We start from the raw sequence: 25,050 nt of genomic DNA on the forward strand, positions 1-25,050 counted from the left end.
TCATGCAATGTAATGAGAAGACTGAAGGTCTGACACTCTTGTCTTCTGAGACTCACAGATCACAATAAACTGCGACTGATTATGATGAAACTGATGTTTGATGTTTATTTTATTGACTCTGAATTATCTTTCCAGCTCGTCTGCCGGTTCCTGTGATCATCAGAGACTCTTCTCAATGTTCATCAAGCTCTAAATGTGTGTTGGTGTGTTCAGTGGTGAATGTGACACAGGTGACTCTCTCCTGGTACAAAGGAAACAGTTTATTGTCCTCCATCAGTGTGTCTGATCTCAACAGAAGTCTCTCTCTACATCTGGAGGTGGAATATCAGGAGAACAACATCTACAGCTGTGTGATCAACAATCCCATCAGAAACCAGACTAAACATCTCAACATTACTGAAGTCTGTCAGCCGTGTTCAGGTGGTGAGTTTATTGTTTGTTTACAGTCTCTGAAAATGCAAATTAATTTCTTTGATTCACTGTTGTGAGTTCTGATTGAAGTTAAACTAGTTGAAACTATTTCAATATTAGATCATAAACCGGCTCAGTCCAGCTATCATCTGTTTGTTCTATTATTTCCTCAGATTGTGTTCACTGTTGTGCTTTCACTGAAGCTGTGATCCGATTGGTCCTCTCTGCTCTGGTGGGCGTGGCTTCTGTTGCTGTACTAGTTTATGACATCACATCCAGAAGTGACATGAAGTAATTCAACAGATATTCTAAAACAAGAATAAACAGTCGATAATCGTCCTGTCTATTTCATAATGACATTTTCTTGTTTGAAACTATTAAAAATGTATTTATTTAGTTTCATGTACAGAACATATAGATATGTGTATAATTACAATGGTGCGTTAGATATTTTAAAGCTACATGTTCTGACATACCTGTACATTAAATAAAGGAAAACATAAATGAAATTCAGATGCTCTTGTAAAACTTAATAAATTACACCATAAATAAATACAGTATTATTATTGTGTTTGTCTCATTTTTAATTTAGACCCACAGAAGAGCAGCGTGTGTTTTTGTCCTGCAGAATGAAGCATGAATGTGTTTCCGTTGAATGTATGTGACAGTTCACAGTGAAACCTGCTGTGGTTTGAGCTGTTTTTGGGTCAGTGAGATAAATGAATGTGGTTTGATCTGTTGGTGCACAAACGGTTATTAATGGATGTGTTTGGTTTGTGTATAAAGGTTTCTGTTTTCCACTTCTGTTAATATATGAAGCTCACATTGTCACTTTATAAACTTTATTTCACTTTATTCCCCATCTATTAATTTCTAGTATTAAAGATAATAATAGTTCGAGCAAGACTGAATTAGCTGATTTCCAGTTTCATATTGAAAAGCATCACTAGTGATCATCCAAACATATATGATTATTAAAGGTTATTCACTCCCAGATCATGAACGCTCCAGCAGAGATTTATAATGGATATAAAGTGATCACAGTCCACTTTGAGTCATTATATAGCTGCAGGGTAACATGTGGGTCCTTTTAAAGAATGAATGTGATTTAAAGTCATGTTATCTATGATTCTAGAAGGTAACTACAGCTCAGCACTGATGACTGGAAGATTATTAAATATCTCAACAAGTGAACCAAGAAGACACTTGAGACACTGCATCTCTTACACTGCATGTCACACTGGACACAATGTCTGATAATGACTAAATATTGTTGAGATAAGTTCTGCAAAGTGATTTAGATAGAAGTCTAAACCAACTAACAGTGAGTAAAACTCATGTTGAGTAACATATATTCATATATAAATATAATCCATGTTTCCTTTGAGTGATGTTATAATCACGGGCCTCAGCCACAAGAACGCGGACACACGCTTATGCGCGTTCACGCACAACTGAAATCCTGTATGTGAAGAGCGAGCGCGCGTTCACGTCACATGCTGTCTAATTTCACTCTTTCCGACGTGTGGAAATGAAGAAGATGTTTCTCGTGTTAGTTTTGCTGCATTTCGATGGTAAGTCATGATATTTATTCATTCAGTTCAGAGAAAACTCACAGGATTTATATTGGCGATTATTCCCACATAAAAGTGTTCATTTGTTTTTTATTTAATTTCATATTTTACTCGTTTAATTGTTTCCCAACAGAACCTCAAATCAGTCTGTAAAATATAGATCTTGATCATTAGAGAGGATTGCATCAGATTCCTGTTTAATAAAGCATTTACACTTGTAAAGATAATAAAGATGTTTGTTTGTTGTGCAGGTGTGTTTGGTGTTGATCCAGATAAAGTAAAGTCAGTGTCAGTGATGGAGGGAGATTCTGTCACTTTACACACTGATGAAACTGAAATACTGAGAGATGATGATGTTTTACACTGGATGTTTGGAGCTCAGAATCCAGATACTGTTATAGCACAAATCAACAGAGAAGCAAATATAACCTCAATAATGGACGAACAGTTGAGATTCAGACTGCAGCTGAACGATCAGACTGGAGATCTCACCATCACAAACATCACAACCGCACACACTGGACTTTATAAAGCACAGATCATCACAAACACAATATCATTTAATATATTCAATGTGACTGTTTATGGTGAGTACAGAATAACATCAGTGTCCTCTTCATATTTCATTCTCACATCATCATCATACTATTATAAATATCAAAAACAATATAAATCATGCAATGTAATGAGAAGACTGAAGGTCTGACACTCTTGTCTTCTGAGACTCACAGATCACAATAAACTGCGACTGATTATGATGAAACTGATGTTTGATGTTTATTTTATTGACTCTGAATTATCTTTCCAGCTCGTCTGCCGGTTCCTGTGATCATCAGAGACTCTTCTCAATGTTCTTCAAGCTCTAAATGTGTGTTGGTGTGTTCAGTGGTGAATGTGACACAGGTGACTCTCTCCTGGTACAAAGGAAACAGTTTATTGTCCTCCATCAGTGTGTCTGATCTCAACAGAAGTCTCTCTCTACATCTGGAGTGTGTCGATGATTCTTACAGCTGTGTGGTGAACAATTCCATCAGAAACCAGACTAAACATCTCGACATTACTGAAGTCTGTCAGACGTGTTCAGGTACAACAGCAGTAATGGACCATGATTGGATGGGTCAAGTTTCTGATCACCCTGATGTCACTGATGTGTAAACATGAACTGTCATATTGTCACTTATTCCCTGTTTGTGCTTAGACTTCTATGTTGAAATTCTTGTTTGGTTAGTTGTTCCTGTTTCCTGTGTTAGTATTGTAGTCCTTGTAGTTAAGTTGGCTTGTGAGAGCCAACTTACTGAAATCCTACTTAAACTTATTATTATTCCGATTCTTCTTCTTCTTCTTAGCGGTGAAATTTCTATATCTAACTCCTCCTAGAGCTTTAACTCCACATACTCCAAACTCGGCTCAGACACTCAAACTGTTCTGACTCGGTATGCAATATCTTTTCTAACTGATCGGACTTACGGTTTTCCTAAAAATGACGATCAAACTCGGAAAAAACTCCCATTGACTTAACATTGCGGAATGTTCAGAAATTTAAATCCCAACTGACATTTTCACACACACAGACAAAAAGGGCCTGTCAGCCCTGCATCTCTCCCTCTCTCTCTCCCTCAGAGGATTTATTTATCAAGCAGCCAAAAAGTAATGACCTAAAATCTTCATAGCCACACGCTAAAACATGCTAAAAACATGCTAAGCATCATGCTAACACATGCTAGCATTGACTAGCAAAGTGTTAAAACAAGCTAAAAATGTGCTAGCATCATGCTAAAATCGCCTAGCGAAGCGCTAAAACATGCTAAAACGTCATAGCATCATGCTAACACAAGCTAGCATCGCCTAGCTGAAGGGCTAAAACATGCTAAAACGCATCAAGATCGCCTAGCCGAGCGCTAAAAATGCTAAAAACATGCTAAGCATCATGCTAACACATGCTAAAGCATCGCCTAGCAAAGTGCTAAAAGATGCTAAAAACGCAGCTAGCATCATGCTAACACATGCTAAGATCGCCTAGCCGAGCGCTAAAACATGCTAAAACGCAGCTAAGATCGCCTAGCCGGCGCTAAAATGCTAAAAACGCAGCAAGATCATGCTAACACATGCTAAGATCGCCTAGCGGCGTTAAAAATGCTAAAAACGCATAGCATAATGCTAACACATGCTAGATCGCCTAGCAGTGCTAAAACATGCTAAAAACGCGCTAGCATCATGCTAAAACGTGTTAAGCATCGCCTAGCGGCGCTAAAACATGCTAAAAACGTGCTAACATCATGCTAACACATGCTAGCATCGCCTAGCAGGCGCTAAAAATGCTAAAACGCAGCAAGCATCATGCTAACACATGCTAGCATCGCCTAGCGAGCGCTAAAAATTCTAAAACGCGTAGCAAGATCATGCTAACACATGCTAAGCATCGCCTAGCCAGGCGCTAAAAATGCTAAAAATGTGCTAGCATCATGCTAACACATGCTAGCATCGCCTAGCGAAGTGCTAAAACATGCTAAAAATGTGACAGCATCATGCTAACACATGCTAGCATCGTGTAGCGAAGTGTTAAAACATGCTAAAAACGTGCTAGCATCATGCTAACACATGCTAGCATCGCAAAGCGAAGTGCAAAAAGATGCTAAAAATGTGCTAGCATCATGCTAAAACATGTTAGCATCACCTAGCGAAGTACTAAAAAATGCTAAAAACGTGCTAGCATCTATCTGTCTGTCTATCTATCTATCTATCTATCTGAGGGTAAATATCTATCTATCTATATCTATCTATCTATCTGAGGGTAAATATATATCTATCTATCTATCTATCTATCTATCTGAGTGTCTCTATCTATCTATCTATCTATCTATCTATCTAGCAACTCATTTAAACTATAAACTACTTTAAACTTCAAACTACTTTAAACTATAAACTACTTTAAAATTCAAACTAATTTAAACTTTAGACTAATTTAAACTTTAAACTAATTTAAACTATAAACTACTTTAAACTTCAAACTACTTTAAAATTCAAACTAATTTAAACTTTAGACTAATTTAAACTTTAAACTAATTTAAACTATAAACTACTTTAAACTTCAAACTACTTTAAAATTCAAACTATTTTAAACTTTAGACTAATTTAAACTTTAAACTAATTTAAACTATAAACTACTTTAAACTTCAAACTACTTTAAAATTCAAACTATTTTAAACTTTAGACTAATTTAAACTTTAAACTAATTTAAACTTTAAACTAATTTAAACTATAAACTAATTTAAACTTCAAACTACTTTAAACTTCAAACTTTCTGGTCCAAACTTTCACAAGCCGACTTAAAGTTTGTCTCGACGAACTTTTTCTAGTTTAATTTTATGATTGTTTCCCGTGTTTTCCCTGGGTTCTTTGTCAGTCTTACTGTTCTTAATCATTGTTTTATTAAAAGCTGCATTTATATCCTCCATCCTCGTCTGCCTCGTTACACATATGTTGATATATTAATCTGTCTGCTGTCGTTAGAAAGTTAGTTTTGAGTTCTGAAATTAACTGTGTTTTCATGTCTCTCTAAAAGCTGGTAAATCCAGTTACACTGATGTCTGTTTCATTCCAGAACTCTCTGAATCTCTGATAGAGCTGATTTCAACTGCTGCTGGAACTCTGTTGATTGTGGCGGCAGTTTTGATGTTCTGCATCTGCAGGAAATGTAGAAAAACACATCAAGAGGGCAAGTGTTGTCTCTTATACGCTGAAGTTATTTCATTTAAGAGCTTCTATCTGATCTGATTAATTTTTGTTGTAAACTAATGCAGTCAGGTTGATCCAATCCTATTGTTTATTTAAATGTTATTCACATTAAGCATATTTTTCAGTTACCTGTGATGTAATTTATTTATTTTTTAACATTTTCTTTATTATCTGTGAAAACATAAAGGAATAGTTCACATAAATAATAATAATAACTGTCCTCATTTAAGGCACAGGGGTCATGTTGTTCAAAATTCAAACAACTTTGTATATAATGACAAATGATCATTTTTGTGTGGACTTTCATCCCTTTAATGTTTTAAAGAAACAGAATATAACACATTTTTTACATTTCTCATTATTGTTAAAACAGTTCGGACTCATGGAGAAGAGATAACTTATGCAGATCCAACATTCTATAAAAGAAAAGCACAGAAAACGGTAAGAGAATCGTAAACATTTATTTCTCTCTATATCCAGAAGTGAGCCAGATTTAGATTTGTGTTTGTGTGTATGAGTGCAGGTGTGTGTTTCAAGACTTCACATCTACATCTAATCCTTAGAAATGTTAAAGACAAACAAATTTAGCTTGCTCATTTAATGTTAATTAATATAAAATGGAGATATTAAATCTGAGTTTTGTGGTGGAGGGATGCCGGTAGGATAGTCACCGCAGTAAGTTAAGCAGCTGATTATACTGGATATTCTTGCTTTAAGTACTTTCTAGATTCTGCAACAGTAAAGTGCAAGAAGCCAAATTAGAAATGTGAGCAGATGTTAGAATGCAATTATCTCTCCTACCACAATATCCTCTTCTTCTGTACATCTTCAAGATCTGCACACTGCAGTCCTCAAACCAGGCATTGGTGACTCGATTTGATTTTGTTTTTCAACCCAGTAATGAGCAATATAAGGGCTAATATCATCAATATCAATTCCAGTGGAGCACATCAGTGCCCACCCAGTTTTTCATCAGTCTTTGTTTCAAAAGTATTCTTCCCATTAATTTTTCCCACAGGGATACAAGGTCTCGCGGCCCATCATCTTTGAAAACAAATGTTTATATATACTTAAAGATGCAGGCTGGTCTCATGAAATTTAGGTAAACATGACAACATGTTTGCAATCAAAAAATGTACATGCTGTATAACACGTTTGGCTGCAGGTTTTCAGTGAAATGTCCAGCTGGTGGTGCCAAAAGCAAGTAAAATTTATGTTTTAAGTTGAATTTTAAATAAATATTTTTTAACATCTCTCCCTAACCTAACACTTTTGCCTGAACCTAACCAATAGTGTTTTAAAATATAAATGAGACGATTAAAAATACATCCTCCTTCCCAATTCCTAAACTTAAGCATTAGTATTTTAAAATGCAGAAGCTAAATGAGAATTAAACTTCATTTCATGCCGCTTCCATGACTCTGTAATGTCACATGTCATCTAGAGTTCACGGCTGGACTTGAACCACAGTCCTTTGACTCTAACTCCAATGTCATAGCAGAGTCTGTAATAAAAGTCTGACCCTGTGGCCGCCTCCCAGGCCTCCTGATCATCCACCTGATCTGCCCTGGACTGGTATACATTTACATTTACATTTATCCAAAGCGATTACAGAGCCCTTCTTACAGGGACAATCCCCCGGAGCAACCTGGAGTTAAGTGCCTTGCTCAAGGACACAATGGTGGTGGCTGTGGGGCTTGAACCAGCAACCTTCTGATTACCAGTATACCGGTTATGTGGTTTAGACCACTACACCACCACCACTCCATCCTGGTCTCCTGACCATCCACCTGGTCTGCCCTGGCCTGATTGTTCTCCTGGTCCATGTTCGGACTCCCTCTCCACCCTGCCTTGGCCACCTGGTCCATCTTGCCCTCCGGGGGTCTCATTGGGTTCACTAATGGCCTTCAGCTCCTCTTGTTTCCCCTGTGCTTTCTTGGATTGCTGGTTCCATAATGTCGTGTTCCTCCCATTTACAAATGTTGTTTTTGGGGTTATGCTTAGGAGTGTCAGGAGTCGCTCCTTAAAGGTGGGGGCTATGTAACACTTGGATTTTTTCCCTAGCAGCCGCCAGAGGTTGCTAGGAGTTTAAGAGACTTTTAGTTTGAGTTTTTGTGTTTACCTTGTGTCTCTGTTCCTGGTTCCTGCTCTGATTGTTCCCAGCTGTTTCTCGTTTACCTTGTTTGCCCCAGTGTATATAATGTCCTTGTGTTTGCTTAGACTTTGTCAGTTACTGTTTCCCCCTTGGATGTAAAATACCTTCTGTTACCAAGTTTTGGTTTTGTTTAGTTCCAGTCATTAAGTTTTGTAACTGGATTAGTTTTGGTACTCTTGATTCTGTTCTCTTGACTCATCCTGCAATCGTTACAGTCTGAAAGTATAAAATAATTTTAAATGCTTTTTAAATTAAACTGTTTTACAGATTGAGAGCATAATAAAGGGCTTGTGTGTATCAGAATTGAGAGCTGAAGTTTGAAATCACGATCATTCAGAAACAGACTCTTAACTCATTTGAACATTCTGTCGGTGTATTGTAGTTGTAGAAGCCATTTTGCAGTAATACTGTGGTTAACCTTTGGGTGGCAGTATATTGAAACGTATAAATAGGTATACATGGGATAGAAGGGCAGGGGTTTCTGGGAACGGATGAAGCACACAGTTTTTGACCGTGATTGTAAACGACAACAGGTGTGATCAGGCATAGAACATGTGCTTGCCACTTAACGTGAACTTAAGCTTGTATATAATTCATGTTTGATTTTGGATTGTATCCTACTTGATTGTATTCAATGATGTTAAGTTTGGTGTTGGCTTGAACATATTGGGATTGTGGAACAAACAAATGATGACTTCAAACTACTGGTGAGATACATTGTAAACTATTACTGCAAGTAGAAGACAAACTAAGAGTAATGAAGAGAATATTTGCTTTATTGACAATTACTTGCTCACTCTTTGAACCCAATTCACCTCTGGCTTTAATGGAAAGCCATTACAGTAATCAAGGGGATTTTTTGACACTTTGAAAAGTGTCATTGAAAATATTATGCATTTGCAAGGCTTTTCGATGGGAGATTAATAATGGTAGCCAAGCTGTAGGATCTTTCCAAAACAATTACCAAATGACCACTATTTTTGAGCTCCACACCTTTCTGTCCAAGTCTTTGAAGGAAATAGGGTTTAGGGATGATCACTTCTGTATGGAACGCACCCCATCATTCAGATGAGAAAAGATATGTCAGCACGAGCAGGAACTGCTTTAACTCTTTTCAAGTTTCACCAGACCGTTATGTACGTAAATGTTTGAAGTAAAAATACATGCTTACATGTTACATCCTTGGTTTTTGTATCATATTTTTTGGTAAAAAAATTACTTTTATATTATGTATAACAAATGTTCTGTTGAAACTGACATGTTTCAGTTCAGCGGTTTCTTCACCACATCTGTGCTGTTTGAATTAATCTGACAGTAAATACCAAAGCAAGTATTAAAAGAGACTTAAATTAATGAATAAAGACTGCATATATCATCTTTGAGATAATTGGCCCTTACTAGTCATAATCCGCCCCTGAGTTTATGACATTCATTCATTTTCTGTATAAGTAATAAAATCACTAGAAACACAAGGAGCAATATTTAGATGTGAGGATTGTCTCAAATCGAGAGTCTCGATACATCGATACACCCCTCCCTACAGAAAGCACATGACCTTTATTCATGATCAGGTGAAAGTTCACAACAATGTCCTGTTTTTACATCTCTTTCTATGTCAGGTCATACATACACTGATACATTTTAAGCTGTAGTATGATGCTCACCATACAAACCACAAAAATGATTGGGGAACCAGAGGTTGATTAAATGAACTCTGCATAGCAATTCTAAAAAAAAAAAGACACATATGTTTGTACATACCTGGTATATTATAACCTGCAGTATTTTCTGTCTGCACTAATGCAATGCAGATTCAGGACAGAAACTGTTTAAATATGCAGATGGTTTTGGTCATGTTAATGCAGAGAGATGATTTAAAGGAATATTCATATAGAAATCATATTATATTGCAATAATGATGATAATAATACTATATATAAATAATGTCGAGCACGTTCTCTGTTGTTAAACGTTAAATGACCAAATAACTCACTATGAACTGTACAGTAAAGGCTGAGATGTGATGAAATTAAATGATCATTATCATATTTCTTATGTTTTCTGTGACTTGTGTTTTCCTACAGAAAGTTCCAGAAGAGGATGAGGTGGTGTACGCAGGATTAATGAGACGATAATCAAACACTCTTGATTCGGTTTCCTCAGAAATGAGTTTATTATCCTCTGGATTATCACATATGCTTTTAATTGTGTTGTGACATTTAAAATGTAATTCAATTGTTCACAATATTTATTGTTCTTTAAGTAAAAAACACTTAATAAAGACAATAAATATACAAAAGATAGTACAGCAGGACATTGTTCATTAAAACACATCATGAGGTCAATAAAGTGTCAATAAAACCTGCCATTAAAAAGTCTTTTCAGGTTAGTTAACCTTCAAACTTGTTGCTGAATTTTGTCCTGAAGTCGTCTTTTTTCAGTCAGAACGTCAGTTTCAGAAGTCTGCACTTTTATTAAAGCTGGAGAAAAAGAGATGATTTGTAATAATGTCTTTCTTAATCATTATTATTAACCACAACATCAGTGAATCTAACTGTGATTTTGTTTGCAGTTTAAGATAAAGTCAAAACTTGCCTTTTAGATCCAATCTGTGTTTCCTGAAGCAGATCACAGCTGCGATTACAGTTAATACTGCAGTCAAACACACTGTAATGATGATGATGATGATGATAGAATCTAAAAAGATAAAGAGAAACAAACATTAACTTCTATAAAGTGAAACACTTTTATCACTGATAATCAATCGATCAATCAATCAGTATTTAATGCTGCAGTGTGTTTAATAAACAGAGACTGTAAGACCATCATTCATTGGTTAATGTTTTACTGTGAACACTGTGTCTCTGTGTCTATAAAACATTCCTCCTGTTCTGAGTGACACCTGACAACAACACTGACTCCACCAATGGCGTGAGCTGGGGGCGGAGCTATCTATCTGTATTCAGAAATAAACACTAACACTAGATAGAGGCTCATAAATAAACACTAACACTAGATAGAGGCTCATAAATAAACACTCATGATGATAATATAGAAGATTATACAGAATGTGTTTCTTCAATGTCTTAAATACATCAAAGAGAAACGATTGAATATAACAACACATTCTGTCAATCATGTGTTACAGTGTGTAAGATCTATTAAACATATTCAAATCATTTGATTTATGACATCCAGATCATCTCATTAAATAAACACTGACGCACCTGAACGTGATCGACCGGAAGTAGACTCATCAATCTTCTCAGTCTCATCTGTCTTAATCTCCTCAATCTCTGATTTCCTCTCTGAAGACAGGAACACAGTCATCAACAATCACAATAGAAACATTCACTGGTTTTAAAACAGAAACAGAATTTCCTCTTGCCGTGTCTCATTTTCTAAAGGCAGTTTATATATAGTTTATTGTCTCATATTAAACTGATTTTATATGTATTACACAAACAGATCTTCAGTTTTATGCTACAGATAGTTAAACATGCTCTTTCCTTCTCAAACTAATGACTCGACAACTTCACAATTTACAAATGAGTCCCACAAACAGACTGAAAATGCACTTGTGTTCATCCCAAAGCAGCAAAGACATCATTCAAAGTGAATTACAGGAAGAAACTCTGAATGTTTCAAGCAGTCAGTAATAAACACATGAGTGAGTTTCATTTGATTTATAACACACAGGAAACATTAAAATACTCACCCTTCACAGTTACACTGAATAATTTGTTTGAGGCCTTTTCACTGATGATGCTGAGTTTATAAAGTCCCGAGTGTTCAGTTGTGATGTCTCTGATGGTGAGATCTCCAGTCGTGATGTTCAACTCCAGTCTGTCTCGAAATATCCCACCAAGAACATCATCATATACTCGCTTGCTGTTGGCATCTCCGTTGATTTTAGCAACAAGAGTGGCTTCAGGTCCAAAACACCACACAATCAGATCACTTTTCTGTTTTTCAACATTTGTGTGTAGAGTGACTGAATCTCCCTCAATCACTGACTTGATTTCATCCGTGTCAACTCCAAACACACCTGATGAACACACACAAAGTTTCCAGGTATTTAAACACATGATCCGCACTCACATGCTACTTTTTAACACTTTTTAAAGGAGGTAGTAACTTCCCAGAGGATAGATGAACTTACTACAGGTAAAAATATTAAGTATCACCAATTATAAAAGTATATTAATCAATTATTTTAGAAATATATTCACTAAAATGAACGTGAATGACCCAAGAGAGATTATTGAACACAATCTATTTTAAATGGGTTGTAGTTGTAGTGGGGAGCCGTACCCAAAATATCTGCATGAAAAACACTTTTACACCAAATGGTAAATGTTTTTTTTTACTACGGCTTAAATTTTATTTTATTTTGACTACCGATTAATACACATGTATAAATACTTGTTTCTAGATTATTGTGTAGAGTGATCAGATGTATTTAAAATAATTGCAAAAAGCTTCATTGGCACAAAAACCCAAATTTCACAGTTTTTTGTCCCTGGCACAAAATGACCATCTAACATCATTTCACTATTCAAATCATCAGCACAAAGAAAGAGACAAAGGCCAGCATGGAGCATTGTCATGTCCATCAATGCAAATTAGCAGGTTATTAAAAAAATAATTGTTTGTTTGTTTGTTTGTTGTACAGATTGTTCCTTTAACTACTCAGAAATACATGCTATGGCTTGTACATGTCTTGGAGAGAAGTTATATTTGGCCACTACCAGGCAAAAGTTTTGAAATTCATTCGTTATTATAATTTAGTTTTTTTTTCTTCACATTTTACAATAATAGTAAAGTCATCAAAACTATGGAATAATAGAAATGGAAATATTGGAATTCTGTTGTGACTAAAAATCTAAAATAAATCAAAACTGTGTAATATTTGAGCATCTTCACATCTTCCCTTTGCCTAGAATTTGCAGACATGAACTCTTAACATTTTCTCAATCAGCTTCTTGAGGAATCACCCTGAGATGCTTTTTAAACTGTATTGAAGGAGTTCCCATCTATATTGGGCACTAATTGGCTGCTTTTCTTTATTATTCGGTCCAAGTCATCCATTTCAAAAACTTTTTTAATTAAGTTTTAGTTTTAAAATGAAATAAATTAATATGGTGGCCCAATTATATTTTTGTCAACAAAACTTATTTAAAACATTTAAAGCTAGGCTGTGTAATCCAGAGAGGCTAGCGGTTAGCAAGCTAGCTTTGAAAGCATAGAGCCCGCCCTCGGTTCAGAGGTGTCTCCATCCTATCATCCATATATATATAGCCTACATATTAGAGATGCACCGATCGACCGGCCAGGGACCAGAATTAGCCGATTTTCCGCATTTTCCGATGACCGGCCGGTCAGATTCACGTCTTTCCGATTCCAAGCCGGTCCGTTTTGTTGCCAGCGGCGCAGGTAATAACTTCACATCTGCACGTAAACACGTCATTGGTGTGGGAGATCTTCACTGTGTGAGTAAAGAATACATAAAGTTCGAAATGTGTAATAATTGTAAGGCCAAAGTAAACCGTGGGGGAACCACCACAATAACTTTCGGATCAACAAACCTAATTAGACATTTAAAACACCCTCACCCAGCTGAAAATGCCCATTTTAAAAAAGAAGCTAAAAAGTGAAAGCGGCTAAAGCTAGCCAGAGCTCAGAGCCAGCCACAAGTCAGCAGCCTCTCCTATCATCCCTTGGTATGAGCAGCGAAAATACCAAAGCAATTACGAGGACAATTATGGAATTCATGGCCCTGGATGACCAGCTGTTCTCCATGTATCAGAGGGATCAGAAATCTGATACATTTCCTCGATACAGAGTATGAGGTACTTTCTGACGTCGCGTTGCCCGAGTTGTTTAATCTCGTGTCATGTCACACACGGAGCCTGTTATCTGTCAACATTTGGGTACACAAATCCGGGAGAGGGGAAGGGGCGTGCTGGATGGCAGAGGCAGGCGAAATACGTTGTGATTTAATGTGCTGAGTAACGTAATTTTCCCACCGTGTCTTTCTCTAGATGAGGCAGAGCCCGGAATCTTGGGTCTAATGCGGTGCACTCCAGCAGGTGGTTGTATTCTGAAGTGTATCTGTCTGAAAGGTTGTTCAGTATAGCTCTCTTCATGTTGCTCACAGTGAGGGAGTCTTCTTCGTTGGATGCCATGTTATGCTCGATCATATGCTTTAATTGCACAATGAGAGACACAGTTGAATTTTTTCGTCACACAGCACAGTGGTGGCCGTTTTGAGTGGCTTTAGAAGCCTCACCATCTCCTCAGCATCACAGATGTCTGAGCTATCCAAAGTATCGATGTCACGGACATTTCGTCGAATGTCGTTGCTCAGGAGAGTTGCTGTCACAGCCGCTTGCTGTTCGAGATAGCGTTCGATCATATCCAGACTGCTGTTCCAACGCGTAGCGACATCGATGATTAACTTATGCGCTGGAAGCTCCAGTAGTATCTGTTTGGCTGCGAGCACAGCTGTGGCTGTGGAGCTTCGGTGAAAGGCGGCAGCAATGCGCCTCACTCTGCCCAACAAACGGCTGGCTAAGTTCAAAGTGTGGGCAAAACACCTGACATGGGGGGCCAGCCCAGCCTCTCTGACAGCAACATCCATATTCCTCGCGTTGTCCGTGACCACAGCAATTCCATGGTTGGCCTTTTGAAGCCCCCATTCACTCACAGCTGATTTTAAAACTTCAGCAATATTAGCTCCGGTGTGGGTTTCGAACAATGGGTGAGTTTGGAGAACAAAATGAACCATCTCCCACTCACTGGTTATCACATGGGCTGTGACTGTAAGATAACTCTGGGTTGCCCTGGAGGTCCAGCTGTCGGTTGTAATTGATACACTATATGCTTTTCTGAGGGTCTCAACTACCTTAGATATTGTTTCCCTGTAATGCGCTGGCATAACAGTCTGGCTAAAGTGGGGGCGTGATGGGATGGTGTATTTGGGCTCCAATGTATTGACGAGTAGCCTAAATCCTTCATTTTCTACGACAGAAAACGGCCTCATATATTTTGCCATGAAAACACCGATACACCTTGTGATCTCCTTGGCTCTCGCACTTGTTGCCGCAAGTGGGGCTGCAAATCCGCCGGTCAGAGTGGTTTGGCCTACTAATACGTTTTTACGTGCAGATGGCGGTGACTGGAGCTTCTCGCTGTGGTGACGGTTTGTATGCTGCATCATGTTTGTTGTGCTATTGGTGTATATTAACATTTTCTTGCAGTATCTGTTTTTGTTTTGTCTGTTACCACCTCACCGCTTTCATTTTTAGACTTCGAAAAGCCAAAATGCCGCCACACCTCCGATTTGAATGAAGATAGGGCATCCTCAAGATCAAGATCTACACTTGCCGCCGCCATGTTTGCTACTGTTTAATGCTACAACTTGTTCGCTGCTATCGCGCCTGTAAAGCGAGGTCAAAATATACTGCTTCAGCGCCCCTGCTGTTTAAAACGTGTATCGCGATTCCTTTAACATCTCAACCGACACGAATCGTCACGTATTTTAATCGATTTTCAACCGGCTCGGAGTGAATCGTTGCATCCCTATAACATAGTAGCCTAATAGTAATCAGAATGACCTAGACTGCTACTACTACTAACCTACATTAAGTGATCTGTTTTATTATGTCAGTATTGTATTCAATAAATATCAGCATTTATAATTCGCCTGTAATTCAATGTCTAATATTTTAAAAACCGAAGCAGCACAAACAAATTTTTTTACAGCACAAACCAGCACAAACGACTGAGACTATTTTGAGTGAATTTGGAGAATGTGGGGGCTGGTGAAATATCAGCATTTATAATTCGCCTGTAATTCAATGTCTAATATTTAAAAAACCGAAGAAGCAAAAATGAAACCTTTACTGGCACAAATCAGCACAAATGATTGAGACTATTTGGGGTGAATTTAGAGCATGTGGGGGGCTGAGTGACCTCAGAATGACCTATAAATATTCTTTTAATATTTAAAAAAACCAAAGCAGCACAAACCAACACAAACGATTGAGACTATTTTGCCGAGGTTTTGCGTTGAGTGGGGGGCAACTTCACGCAGGTTAATCAATGCAGTCAGCTAAATATTAACTGTTGTATTTCATTTAAGGTCTGTTCTGTAATTCGATAAAAACTGAATCATTAAATATTGTATTTAGATTAAAACCTGTAAAAGTACAATCCAAACACAAACACTGCCAGTCAAGTCTGAGATGATTTGAATCTGTTTTATACAGTATTTTTTGTCTTACGAAATAAAACTGGTATTTTATAATCTTTAGCGTGTGTTAACTCTTAATTGAAGGATCATAATAATTCAGGAAATACCTGTAAAATAACTGTGTTTCTCTGCAAAGCCTTTAATAATAATGTCCATAAATGTATTGTTTTTGCACTTTATTTGCAAAGGATAATATTTATTGTAATAGTGGCGATTAGTCATTGTAAATTATATTTTTAATTAAACAGTCATAAGGATATTTGAAATAATGTAGAGTTGTGTGTAAACACATCAGTCATTACAATAATTGCATGAAGGTCAAAGTGATTCACAAAATACAGTATAATAATACAAACATGCGTTGACATAAAACACGCCCATATGTACTAATAACACCAATACAGGTAATCTCGTCACACTGGCATCAACAGTTTGAAACTGGTATAACCGGTTTGATGAGGAAGGACTGGGTTTCATGTTTCATGTTGACTGTCACGCTGGTGATTATGTGCGTCTGTAATTGTGTTGTATAATATGGCGTTGGCTCAGTAGAAAGAGAGACTTTTCTTTTTAACTCTGAGACTTCTTTAAATATTCAGAACTCAAAACTACATTGTAAGAGGAAGTTCAGAAATCTCGTGCCATGTGAACAAAACTATACAATTATCAACTTATTCCTCAAATATATTATTCACAGAAAATTAAAGCTTGCTACTGTTTTTTTAAATTTGATATATTATAATATTAAAAGTATAAAAATAATAATGTATAAAATAAATGGTTAAATAATGGTAATATCTTACCACTCACAATGAAGAGTTGTAGAGTGAGTAAACTCCAGCAGTGCTTCATGATGTTCTTAAAGCAACAGACTTTTGATGTTAAAACGTTTCTGTCTTAAAGCCGCAAGGTCTGATTCTGTTATTATGATCTGGTTCCTTTTATCAGCTACAGAAAAACAAATCCCTCCCTCCTCCAAAAGGTTTCAGCAGAAATGAAAGTGTATTTGTACTCATCAGCCCCAGACTTTGTTGAGCTCTATAGAAAAACACTGGAGAAAGAAATCTACTAATTGTGAAACTCAGACATAACATGCATACAGTGAGGAAAATAAGTATTTGAACACCCTGGTATTTTGCAAGTTCTCCCACTTGGAAATCATGGAGGGGTCTGAAATTGTCATCGTAGGTGCATGTCCACTGTGAGAGACATAATCTAAAAAACAAAATCCAGAAATCACAATGAACGATTTTTTAACTATTTATTTGTATGATACAGCTGCAAATAAGTATTTGAACACCTGTCTATCAGCTAGAATTCTGACCCTCAAAGACCTGTTAGTCTGCCTTTAAAATGTCCACCTCCACTCCATTTATTATCCTAAATTAGATGCACCTGTTTGAGGTCGTTAGCTGCATAAAGACACCTGTCCACCCCATACAATCAGTAAGAATCCAACTACTAACATGACCAAGACCAAAGAGCTGTCCAAAGACACTAGAGACAAAATTGTACACCTCCACAAGGCTGGAAAGGGCTACGGGAAATTGCCAAGCAGCTTGGTGAAAAAAGGTCCACTGTTGGAGCAATCATTAGAAAATGGAAGAAGCTAAACATGACTGTCAATCTCCCTCGGACTGGGGCTCCATGCAAGATCTCACCTCGTGGGGTCTCAATGATCCTAAGAAAGGTGAGAAATCAGCCCAGAACTACACGGGAGGAGCTGGTCAATGACCTGAAAAGAGCTGGGACCACCGCTTCCAAGGTTACTGTTGGTAATACACTAAGACGCCATGGTTTGAAATCATGCATGGCACGGAAGGTTCCCCTGCTTAAACCAGCACATGTCAAGGCCCGTCTTAAGTTTGCCAATGACCATTTGGATGATCCAGAGGAGTCATGGGAGAAAGTCATGTGGTCAGATGAGACCAAAATAGAACTTTTTGGTCATAATTCCACTAACCGTGTTTGGAGGAAGAAGAATGATGAGTACCATCCCAAGAACACCATCCCTACTGTGAAGCATGGGGGTGATAGCATCATGCTTTGGGGGTGTTTTTCTGCACATGGGACAGGGCGACTGCACTGTATTAAGGAGAGGATGACCGGGGCCATGTATTGCGAGATTTTGGGGAACAACCTCCTTCCCTCAGTTAGAGCATTGAAGATGGGTCGAGGCTGGGTCTTCCAACATGACAATGACCCGAAGCACACAGCCAGGATAACCAAGGAGTGGCTCTGTAAGAAGCATATCAAGGTTCTGGCGTGGCCTAGCCAGTCTCCAGACCTAAACCCAATAGAGAATCTTTGGAGGGAGCTCAAACTCCGTGTTTCTCAGCGACAGCCCAGAAACCTGACTGATCTAGAGAAGATCTGTGTGGAGGAGTGGGCCAAAATCCCTCCTGCAGTGTGTGCAAACCTGGTGAAAAACTACAGGAAACGTTTGACCTCTGTAATTGCAAACAAAGGCTACTGTACCAAATATTAACATTGATTTTCTCAGGTGTTCAAATACTTATTTGCAGCTGTATCATACAAATAAATAGTTAAAAAATCATACATTGTGATTTCTGGATTTTTTTTTTTAGATTATGTCTCTCACAGTGGACATGCACCTACGGTGACAATTTCAGACCCCTCCATGATTTCTAAGTGGGAGAACTTGCAAAATAGCAGGGTGTTCAAATACTTATTTTCCTCACTGTATATAATGAGTGAAATAAGTTTGGTTCAAAGAGAATCCGCTTAAATTTTAATAATTGAATCAAAACTGTTTAGTAGCTCTTTAAAGATTTGTAACCATTTTTGTATGTTTTATTCAGTATAATTAAACATAATGGATTAAATATTCTAGTGTTGTAAAGAAACATGTTTAGTTCCTGTAGATGACTGATATAACTCTGCAGTCATTCTGTTTTGCAAATCAAATGTGCAGTTGTCGTGCTATGGTCAAAGTCAGGTTTCATGTAATTTATCTTCTATGTGGAAAAGGAGGGAAATGTAAATAGTGTCATTTTGCATAACCAAACAGCCCAAGCCAAGAGAGAAGTGAAGATAAATATACAGCACATTTTAAATGATGATAATAAATTATCTGGAACATTCTTCCAAAGGTAAAGTAGGTAAAGAAAAACATTAGATTTTTTTTTAAAGATTTAACTTTATTGTCATTGTACAGAGCAAATGAAATACATTCAGCATCTAACCAGAATAACCATATACAATTATAATATCCTCAATATCCTTGTTCATATCGTGTCTGGTATGGATTGCAGTGAAGGGAAGATGATTTATTGCACTGAACGATGATTTTAAGATACTTTTATTCTATCAATCCGCTCTGAATGCATCTGGTTACCATGACAACGACTCGTCTGTATGGAGTTTGTATATTTTACAAATATATAAAATGTGGTTAAAATCATATAAAACAATATATAATAAAATAAAATAACATTTCACAGACTAAAAGATTATATTATATTTAGCTACACATTTAAATACAATGTTTATATAATATATATCTAAACAGTGTTATTATAGTTTTGGATGTTTAATTTATTTTAAATTTTTATTACATTAGTTTTAATTTTCACAGTTATTCTGTTTTAGTATTTTTTTTTTATGAGCTTGAAATCAGGACCAGTCCTGTAGACTGCAATTGGAAGATGTACAGTGAAAAAGGATTTACATTTTGGTCCATTTTCACTCAAAAAAGATTAAATCACTTCTGAAGACATGGATTAAACCACTGGTGTCTTATGAATTACTTTTATGCAGATTTTGTGATTTTTGGAGCTTCAAAGTTCTGGTCACCATTCACTTGCATTGTTTGTACCTACAGAGCTGAAATATTCTTCTAAAAATCTTCATTATTATATGTCATATATGAGTCATGAATAATTAATCTATTCTGCCAGCAAAAGTGTCCAATAACAGGAGGGTTACGGAGGTAATGTGGGTAATATTCATCTAGTCTTCGTATCTCAACATGCTGCTGCTCATAACAAATGCAGCAAAACAGCTAAAAACAGCTTTAATTAGGATCCTGACATTACTCAAGTGGTCATCTCATGTGAGTGCTGACCATTTTAAACAGACTTCATTAAACAAGTCATGTTTGGAAAGAATATTGCACATGATTCTTGGACAGATTTTTACACTGTTTGCAGATGAGCACAACACCTGAAACCAAACTGAGACGTCTCGAAGTGTTTCAAAGATCAATTAACTCAGCATCTTACAGATGTGGGCTCTTGCGCAAGATGCTGAACAAACAGCGAGACCACAAAGACCAGCACATGTTTACATAAAACAGTGCAGACAGATGCAGCACGTGTGTGAAAGACTCCTTGAACTGCAGAATAATGCTGAAATACAGGCCAATAATCCTGACCCAACACTAACATGCTATAGTGGTAATATTAAACGGAATCCAAAATGGTGCTATTTTTGTCACTTAGCCAGACTCTTACGGCACACGGACATCGGAGCAACCGGTGTTCGTGTCTACCATCACCAGACACTGCATTGGTTGATGCATAAAATTCATGCAACAACCAAGCTGCATGATGATCTGCAGGAGTTGCCAGCGAATATAAAACTAAACCAAGTTGACATTTTTTGGAATCTTGGGGTTTTTTGAGTCTTCCAGACTAACAACATTAACAAAACTCTTTCAGTTTCAGAAAAGCACAGATTACTGATTACATCCTTGTTCCTGTTGGCACCCTGTCAGAGAACTTAATATTAATGTACTAATTTTGTCCCATATAAATCATGGGTTTAATTAGTGTGAAAGATCTTGCAGTTATAAAAAATCACAAAGGGTTTTTCTTTTCCACATGAACAACAACAGGGAACAGAAAAGTAGGAACGGGACGTCAGGGATGGTTGTAAAACTTTGTCAAACCATGAAGAACTTTGAGGACTCTCAAATCTTAAGACATGTAGATTTATATGTCGACTTCAAAAAGCAGTTTTAGAAAGATTGTCACAGACTTCCAGAATTGATGTTGAACATACGGAGATTTCCAGTATTACAAATGACCCGAGACTTCATTAAACTCTAATAATAGTTCAAGTTTTAGCAACATGAGAGTTCAAAACTAAATCCACATTATAAAGTTTCTATTTTACTGAAGAGACATGAACAACATGATGTGCGTGTTTGAAATAATTCTCCTGTTTGTGTAAAATGTTTAAATAGTTTGACCTTCTGGGCGGTTATTGTGTGTACACATATGCTTTGTTCTTTAGATGATTTAAATGCTTTAACTGATCTGCTTAGATGATGATAGACGGCTGGTTCGACCGGTCTGACCTGTAGCTTTATTTCAAAGAATTTCATCAGAAGTGGATCTTTAAAGAAGTTGTTGTGACAGAAGAGTATTAATGCTGCATTTATATCATGTCTGAGTTAATTGAGTTTCTATCTTTCACTTCTTTGTTGATCTCGTAATTACATGTAAGAAAACGTTGAATTCTGTTCAGATTTGACAGTCCTGACGTCATGCAAAAACAGTCAAATTGGCGCTGACCTCAACAGATAAAGATCATTTCTGTCTGATTTAACATTTCATTTTAGTCAGTGATATCTGGAAAGCTGTTCTTGATCTTAAAACATTAACAAGAACACATAGAATGAATACATTAATGGAGTGATTCAATATTTTGCAGTCATCAATAAAGCCGAACATTAATCGCGTAATGAGAGTTGTGTTATTAATGTGTTATTAATGTGTTATTAATGTGTTATTAATGTGTTAGTCTGAGGACGTGAAGACTTCACTTCACAATTAACCTACAGTAAATCCAAGACAAAGTTAAATCTGCATTTTTATGAAGGAACTCATCACAAGCTTTAATCACACAAGATCATTGTTTAAATTTACACTAACATCAAGAGGAATAACATACAGTCATCATTACACAACCTCACATTACTCTAAACCCACATGACTTTCTGTCTTCAATGGAACAAAACAGGACAATGAGGGATTTTATCTGTTCAGATTGTTATTTGCTCTGTCAACATTTTCAATGGCCACACCACAAAAAAAAATCCACATCAATCCAATTTACAATCCACGTCAGCTGTTAAACAGGACTCAAGACTTTTCTTCTGAGGAACACAATAGATGATGTTTTTGAATGAGAGAGACTAATAGCATCAGTCACCATATAAAGTAGAATAAAAAGTGAAAGTAAATCAGTCTTCAAACATCATTTTAATGACTGCCCTTTTTGCACTCGGTGTAAATATCACCTGCACAGCTCGAGTTAGCATGTTTTTATAGCAGAAGTCATAGTTTTAATGCAATTAACCATGTTTTTACTACAGTATAATGATGTTAATATAGCAACCATGTTTTAATTTTGTGCTTACTTTGATTTTACTACAAAATACCATAATAATAATAATAATAATAATACTATGATTACTGTAGTAAAACCATGGTTATTTTTTGAGAGGCAAGGTTAGGGTTAATGTACACAGTACAAATAGCATCTGCCTTTTAGTTTTCATAGTGCCAAAGGGCTTGAGAACAATATTATGAGGAGTTAGGGTCACAAAAAGAAAAACAAGTGATTTGAAAATAGAAAAAGCAATATTTTTTTGTGTATTATTTATATACACTCACCTAAAGGATTATTAGGAACACCATACTAATACTGTGTTTGACCCCCTTTCGCCTTCAGAACTGCCTTAATTCTACGTGGCATTGATTCAACAAGGTGCTGAAAGCATTCTTTAGAAATGTTGGCCCATATTGATAGGATAGCATCTTGCAGTTGATGGAGATTTGTGGGATGCACATCCAGGGCACGAAGCTCCCGTTCCACCACATCCCAAAGATGCTCTATTGGGTTGAGATCTGGTGACTGTGGGGGCCATTTTAGTACAGTGAACTCATTGTCATGTTCAAGAAACCAATTTGAAATGATTCGAGCTTTGTGACATGGTGCATTATCCTGCTGGAAGTAGCCATTAGAGGATGGGTACCCGGTGGGGTCTTCTAGCCCATCCGCCTCAAGGTTGTGCGTGTTGTGGCTTCACAAATGCTTTGCTGCATACCTCGGTTGTAACGAGTGGTTATTTCAGTCAAAGTTGCTCTTCTATCAGCTTGAATCAGTCGGCCCATTCTCCTCTGACCTCTAGCATCAACAAGGCATTTTCGCCCACAGGACTGCCGCATACTGGATGTTTTTCCCTTTTCACACCATTCTTTGTAAACCCTAGAAATGGTTGTGTGTGAAAATCCCAGTAACTGAGCAGATTGTGAAATACTCAGACCGGCCCGTCTGGCACCAACAACCATGCCACGCTCAAAATTGCTTAAATCACCTTTCTTTCCCATTCTGACATTCAGTTTGGAGTTCAGGAGATTGTCTTGACCAGGACCACACCCCTAAATGCATTGAAGCAACTGCCATGTGATTGGTTGATTAGATAATTGCATTAATGTGAAATTGAACAGGTGTTCCTAATAATCCTTTAGGTGAGTGTATATATATATATAATATCTTGTCTTGGTCAGCGTCGGGAGGTTACTTAAAAAAGATATTCAATTACAAATGCTGATCAGTAATGTAATCCAGTTACCTTGAAAATAACAATGTAATCAGATTACTTTATGATTACCTCAAGACCACATTTATGAATGTCAAGAGAAAAGCGATATGTTCTCGATGACTTTAATCAATCTGAATGCAAACATGTGTTTGAGCAGTTATGAGTGATGCAGATATTATGTTTGGGACACTCAAACTAATAATGGAGTAACAAGTGTTGCTAAACGGAAGTCTGTCATTTTGGCGCCACCAAACAGAGTTACACAAACACACCCATCACTAATATTAAACTGGACAACAGAAAGCATTTTAAAATTGTAAAGTTACACAATTCAGATTGAATTGACTTTATACCAGAATTTACAACATTTATCACTGTAAACAATTGATATGGACGATAAGCAAACTCCTGTTTAACAGAAAATGCATCTTACCGAGCAGTGTTGTGATATAATCCACCGGTGTTAGGGGAGATTTGAGTCTCTTAGTCCAGACCGCTATATGAGGACACATTTCCACTGATGATTAGTCACAATGTTAGCACATCCACAGGAAAGACTCACACTAGCTAGCATTAGCAGATAAATGAGTCCATGCTTGGCAAGATTTAAACATGATCAGTTTCCACAGATCCTCCATTTAGTAATTTAATGTAGTTATTTAAATAGCACTTACTGGGATTAACTAAATAACAAACAGGATGATTCTGTAATAAAATATGTTTACCACATATTCCTCCTTCAACGCTCTCCTCCATGTGTTCACTGTCACTCTTCCATCATGTCCACCCCTCACCTGTGATCACTCTTAACTCGCTCCTGATTGGATATCTCTTTTTCTTCTAGACTTTTCTCTGTGTTCCGTGCATTACCGCCACCAACAGGACATTTGAAACCTCACAGAAAAAAAAAGGTATTTTGTCAATTCTTGGCATTTACGCCAGAAGTCTTTACAAATAACACATTTTGAGGTTTCAGATATTTTGTCCTTTGGGCCAAGAAGTGTGGATTACACCAATTGTCATTCATTTATCATATAATTCTGTCCTCGCTTTATCAAATTAATACATGTGATACAGTTTCAGTAGGGTGCCCATATGGGATGAGGTGTAATAATAGGGTTCAAAACAGTGTTACAATGAATGCAAACTTTAATACAGGGATAAAAGTCACTCTATTAGCATAACATAAATATATATAAATAAACATGTCCAATGTTCTTTTGAATGTACTAAAATAAAATATGGGATGCCATGAGTGTAACTTCATTTACTATTAATATTATTTTGAATGGTCATGGAAAATGAAGCAATGTGATATTACCTGGTCGCAAAAAAGTTAATT

The 25,050-nt window shown here is 36.9% G+C and overlaps 3 protein-coding genes across 4 annotated transcripts in view; 2 read left to right on the forward strand and 1 right to left on the reverse strand.

The window, feature by feature from the left end:
- The window catches only part of LOC127639803 (hepatocyte cell adhesion molecule-like), a 328,338-nt gene extending 327,444 nt beyond the window's left edge, over nt 1–894 (forward strand). The window contains exons 4-5 of the mRNA XM_052122048.1: nt 136–423; nt 585–894. Of these exons, the coding sequence (XP_051978008.1) occupies nt 136–423; nt 585–706 (410 nt within the window). The 3' untranslated portion in view covers nt 707–894. The remainder of the gene's footprint in view (nt 1–135; nt 424–584) is intronic.
- Nucleotides 895–1,925: 1,031 nt separating this feature from the next.
- On the forward strand, nt 1,926–10,088 carry LOC127639808 (uncharacterized). The gene is made up of 6 exons (XM_052122058.1): nt 1,926–1,985; nt 2,237–2,572; nt 2,794–3,069; nt 5,587–5,700; nt 6,094–6,161; nt 9,960–10,088. The coding sequence occupies exons 1-6, from the start codon at nt 1,943–1,945 to the stop codon at nt 10,008–10,010; spliced, it is 888 nt and encodes a 295-aa protein (XP_051978018.1). The 5' UTR covers nt 1,926–1,942; the 3' UTR covers nt 10,011–10,088.
- Nucleotides 10,031–24,504, reverse strand: LOC127639813 (uncharacterized). 2 transcript variants are annotated; one of them, XM_052122064.1, is made up of 6 exons: nt 24,434–24,504; nt 24,142–24,204; nt 11,594–11,923; nt 11,103–11,183; nt 10,471–10,572; nt 10,031–10,355 (listed from the first exon to the last, which is right to left on the reverse strand). In XM_052122064.1, the coding sequence occupies exons 1-6, from the start codon at nt 24,462–24,464 to the stop codon at nt 10,273–10,275; spliced, it is 690 nt and encodes a 229-aa protein (XP_051978024.1). In that variant the 5' UTR covers nt 24,465–24,504; the 3' UTR covers nt 10,031–10,272. The 2 variants fall into 2 exon arrangements, with proteins under 2 accessions (XP_051978024.1, XP_051978025.1); XM_052122065.1 differs by lacking the exons at nt 24,142–24,204; nt 24,434–24,504 and adding an exon at nt 16,936–17,039 and having other exon boundaries at nt 10,035–10,355.
- Between the last annotated feature and the right edge of the window lie 546 nt (nt 24,505–25,050).

This window comes from Xyrauchen texanus, chromosome 48 (assembly GCF_025860055.1).
Source record: "Xyrauchen texanus isolate HMW12.3.18 chromosome 48, RBS_HiC_50CHRs, whole genome shotgun sequence".
NCBI classification, from domain to species: Eukaryota; Metazoa; Chordata; class Actinopteri; order Cypriniformes; family Catostomidae; genus Xyrauchen; species Xyrauchen texanus.